The sequence below is a fragment of the Triticum urartu genome, chromosome 3A (genome assembly GCF_056163025.1).
Source record: "Triticum urartu cultivar PI428250 chromosome 3A, HENAU_Tu73, whole genome shotgun sequence".
NCBI classification, from domain to species: Eukaryota; Viridiplantae; Streptophyta; class Magnoliopsida; order Poales; family Poaceae; genus Triticum; species Triticum urartu.
Window position 1 is genome coordinate 742,347,606 of NC_141875.1, and position 4,907 is coordinate 742,352,512.

Consider the following 4,907-nt stretch of genomic DNA (forward strand, 5'->3'; position numbering starts at 1 on the left):
TATTCTTATTACTACCATATCATAACTGATCCATATGCTCGATGTCTTCTCATATTACTCCAATTCATGATCTCAATTTTGAATTAAATCAATGTAACTATGATTGATTGTTGCCTAGAGTGGTAAAATGTTCTCTCACTCACACTCGTCATAGCTTGTTATTTTTTGGTGGTGCACATGTCATTGTTTTCTCTAACAGTAGTTTTTCTAGAGAATGTTATCCTATTTAATTTTTCTACATGAGTCTATACTATACAGCAAAAATAATAGAAGAAAATTATAGCCAGAATGTGCAGCTTGATAAAACACGATCAGATTTATGAAAAAAAATCAGTATATCAAATTTATATATATGAGTGAATTATTTTCTTTATCCACATCATAAAAGATTAGGTAAATATGGAACTAGCACTGGCACTGAGTACTGGGTCAATAGGTTAGTCCATCAAAATAATATAAAAGTGCACCAAAACCATGTAGAATTTAGGTAAATATGGCATGAATATTTTATAAATTATAGATACGTTAGAGACGTATCAGCCACCAATTTTGTTGGAGTTAGTGAAATTTATGTTGCCATCGTCAACTACTGGAGGTGCTACAAGCACAACACTGCGGCTACGGGGAGCGGCGGTGACATGCAATTGGAGTTGATGCAACGAGCAACGTTGCGGTGACGGCGAGCCGCGGCCATCTGCTACAGGAGGTGAGAATGGTGGCCAGGAACGGCGACCGCGCTAAACGTGCGGGGCGGAGGACGGTGCACGTACGATATTATTCAGGAAAAAAGAGGGAGAGACGGTTGACTTCTTGAGACGCAGATCCAACCATGCGAGGAGGCCCAATCCAACGGCCACGCGTAGACCCGCCAAAAGAGCGCTTACCTGTTATTTACTTGGCCACGCCTCTTTTTTAGCTGACATAAAATATTAGGTGTGGCTAGGTCTCGGTCGACTATGACTTAACAAAGTCTCAGTCAAGTGACAGAACATGGAAGAAAGAAAAAAAAATTAAAAAAGAAAATTTTGCATGGTTCTTCATGTAAAATCTCGCGGATATCGCATCGACTGACACTTGGTTAAGTGTCAGTCAACTGAGACTTGGCAATCCCGTAAAATATTCTTCACTTTAGCTAAATGTAAGTCGCCTGAAATTTGATTTGGGTTAGTCAATTTTTTTGGCTGTTATTCTGATTTAAGATTCGTGCTCTTTTGACTTGTTGTATGAGTTGTTTTGGTGTGTATTTTTAGTTTCGTTACTTCCTAAACGGGCTAAAGCCATTATATGTGCGCCCCAGCCCTCTTTCTTTTTCTTTTTCTTATTTGTTTCTTCTTTTCTTTTTCTTTATTAGTTGCGTTTTTTGTGTGGGTATTTTTGTGATGTTGGTGAATGTAAAATATATACGCACAAACATTATAAAATATATATCAAAATTGTACTAGTATATGATTATTTTTGCATACTACAGACAAGTACAAATTCAGTGCAAAGGTTTGCTGTTATTTCTGGGTTTTTTTTCATTTTCTTTTTTCATAAAGGGTAATACCTATACCACTAATTCATTCTTTTCGTAGAAATCTTCATTCATTTTATATTATATGCTGGTTCTTACGTATTTTCAAAAAGCGTATTCTTCGTTTAAGTTATATTAATGCATCCCTCCTGACGAAATTTCCCTTTTGCGAAAATTTCTCTATTATATGCTGGTTCTTGCGTATTTTTAAAAAGCGTAATTTTTCTGTATGTGGTGTGTGAATTTTGTCGTTGTTTGTTTTAGTTTTTATTCTTATTTTCTTTCTTATTTGTTTTGATTTTGTTTCAGTTTTATTTCATTTTCTTTCTTCTTAAATGGTAATACCAAAACCACTAATTCATTCATTTCGTAGAAATCTTCATTATTTTGGTTTTGTTTTTTGTTCAATAATTCATCCCTTCTTAGGAAATTTCCCTTTTTGTGAAAATTTCACTATTGTACGTTTATTCTTGCATATTATAAAAAGCACAATTTCTTTGTATATTATGTGCTAATTGTTTCATTGTTTGTGTAAATTTTTGTTTTTCATTTTATTTCTTATTAAAGGGTAATGTCAATGCCACTAATTCATTCTTCCTTAGAAAATATCGTTGTTTTGATTTTTTTAGTTTTTATTTGATTATATTTCTTCTCAAAGGATAATACCAAAACCATTAATTCATTCTTTCATATAAAACTTCATTCTTTTGACTTTGTTTTTGTTTTTGTCTCATTAGTTCATTCCTTCTTAGGAAATTTCCCCTTTTTGTGAAATTTCTACTAATATAGTTGTCCTTGCATATTATAGAAAAGTCCAATTTCTATGTAAATTGTGTGCAAATTGTGTCATCATTTGTTTTGTTACTTTTCATTTTATTTTTCTTTATATATTTTCATTTCTCTTTAATGGTAATACCAATGCCACTATTTTTTCCTTAAAATAATTTGAACTGTTTTATTGTTAATGATTATACAATTTTTTACGGCTTCTGTCAGTCACAGAGATCCAGATAAGTCAAAAATATGTATGGCATATGTGTAGTAGTTCAATAACCCCTAGCTACTTTTTTAAAGTTGGAAACCCCTACCTAGCTTAGATGTGTCTATACGTGCATGCCCGCATGCCGCCACATCAATCCGCAACCCACCCGCAAACATCCACCGATGGCCGTCAAAAGGAAGGCAACGGACTCCGACTCCGGCGATGAGGATGCTCCCGAGGGCGGTGAGTTCCCTTCGCCGGTCGACCTGGCTACGCTGTGGGACAGGATCAAGTCCGATCTGCTAACCTTCCCGGAGGCGGCGGTGCTGGACGCACGTCAGCTCGATGATGCCGTCAACAGGGTCATCAGGGAGTCCTCCCCCTCCACCGCGACCCCGACCGCCCAAGGCATGGTTCGCTTCGACGACGAGTACATCAGAGACACCTTCCACTGCGCCAAGTGGTTCGTGACCTCCACCGCCGAGGACCACCCACCCACCGGGGTCATCCCGCCAGGCTGGCTGGAGGAGCGGCAGAGGATGCTGGATGAGGAGATGAAGCCGGAGAAGAGGGTCAACCCCGACAACTCGCGCTTCCTGCTTGCCAAGATCCGCGTCGACTTCCTCACCAAGGGCTTCGTCGAGCTCCCCAAGCCCTACCTCGACTACATGTTCCCGCCCCCCACACGCCCCCGCTCTGGATATAATACACGCCCATCAAATTAAGCACATCATGGCTCCTACTTTGTCGTGTGCACATGCTTGCGGTGGTCATGCCTGTAGAATTTATGCATGGCTGCGTCCTTCTCTTATATAGACTGTGTTACTTCGGAACCTATTTTCTGTTTTTGGTGAGGTTCGGCATGCTGTGATTTTGTGTTGTCTGTTTCATGTGCTGGAACTCAGGTAATATCCATGTCAACCATGTTTATACCACTTCATTAGCTTCTGTTATGCCTTGTTTTTCGTTGTGGATATGAAAACTTGGGCGTGGTTCTGTTTATCGCTCTGTTGATTTTGATAACTTAATAATCTGTCAAGTTTGCATTTTTTAATCTGCCGGGATCTGTTGACAGGTCACCTTTTAAAAATCAACAATCTTCCAGTTTTTCCTTTTATGCAAAAGAAACCATATAGTTGAGTATCGGCGTCTTTCATTGAACTAATAAAACAATGGTAAATGTTTTCTAGTACGACTTGGGAGCCTGTCCTGTACCTAATCACTCTTGGTCATCGATTCTTTAGCACGACCTGCTATTTCTGTTGGCATGTATAATGTAGCCTTTAGGTGCAACACGTGATTGGGTGCTCCTCGAGATACACTCACGACCTGCTATTTCTGTTGGCATGTATAATGTAGCCTTTTAAAAATCAGCAGGCCGTCCTTGAGCCGGCCCGCTCATCTTGGACCTGGGATCCTTGACCAGGATGTCGCAGCTCGCCGAAGAAATCTGGCCGGAATCAATCTAAAGGGGATCTGCCAGAATCAAAGTTTTAACTAGCCGGCTATAGCATAGCCTTTCAGAACTCTCCCACTAAAGCAATGCACTTTTAACATCAATTTGAAAATGACGCTAATAGCCAGCTATTTCCCGCTATACCGCTAAATTCAGAGTCATTAGCCCACTAAGCCGCTATACAAAACTAACTTTCTGATTAGGACACCTGATTGGTGCTGGGTTTTGATGTACGAACATTTGTATATGTTAAGTATCTGGGATATATTATATATGATGCCTTTTTGTATACTTATTTTTTCAATTCTTCATGATTTATGAAAAATGCTAAATGGGCTTAGCTCTGCTATAGCTTTTCCTAGCTTCTGGCTGAGCCGCCGCTAAATGGCATAGCCCGCTATTTAAATCATTGGCCAGAATGCGGCAGAGAGAAAGTGGGAGAGAAACAGCCGAAAACTTAGCTTTGATGGGAGAGGGAGGAGGATGTGGGTTGCCTCGTTTGCTCGAACGGTGTCTCGGATCGAATGTCTCCGGAGGGTGATGTGTCAACGTCGCTGTGCACCAAGATTTGTGCACTAGATCAAATGAAAATGAACGCATTTGTTCCAGTCAACCAAAACAATGACGTCAGATTTTTATCATTTACCTTTACGTTTTAGGAAAACGAAGCAACCATTTTCTTTCAGTCAACAAAATAATTAAAAAAAAGGTAGGTGAGCTCGCAAAAAAGGCCCAACCCAGTCCCGCCATGTCATGTAGAAGAAGAAGAATAACGAATGTCTGCGCACGTCGACGGAAAACCTTATGTGAAGCTCATTGTGTCAAATTCGGTTTCTTTTTTAGTTTTATCTTTATCTTTTTGGTCCCTTTTTCATTTTTGGTGTTTCATTGTTTTAATTTTTACTTAATTTTCCTTTTGCAAAAATGTTTGGATTTTTTAGAAATATTTGGAGATT

The 4,907-nt window shown here is 39.1% G+C and overlaps 1 protein-coding gene across 1 annotated transcript; it reads left to right on the plus strand.

The window, feature by feature from the left end:
• Nucleotides 1-653: 653 nt before the first annotated feature.
• Nucleotides 654-3,220, plus strand: LOC147982556 (uncharacterized). The gene is made up of 2 exons (XM_087516344.1): nt 654-667; nt 2,782-3,220. The coding sequence occupies exons 1-2, from the start codon at nt 654-656 to the stop codon at nt 3,218-3,220; spliced, it is 453 nt and encodes a 150-aa protein (XP_087372470.1).
• The last annotated feature ends 1,687 nt before the right edge of the window (nt 3,221-4,907 follow it).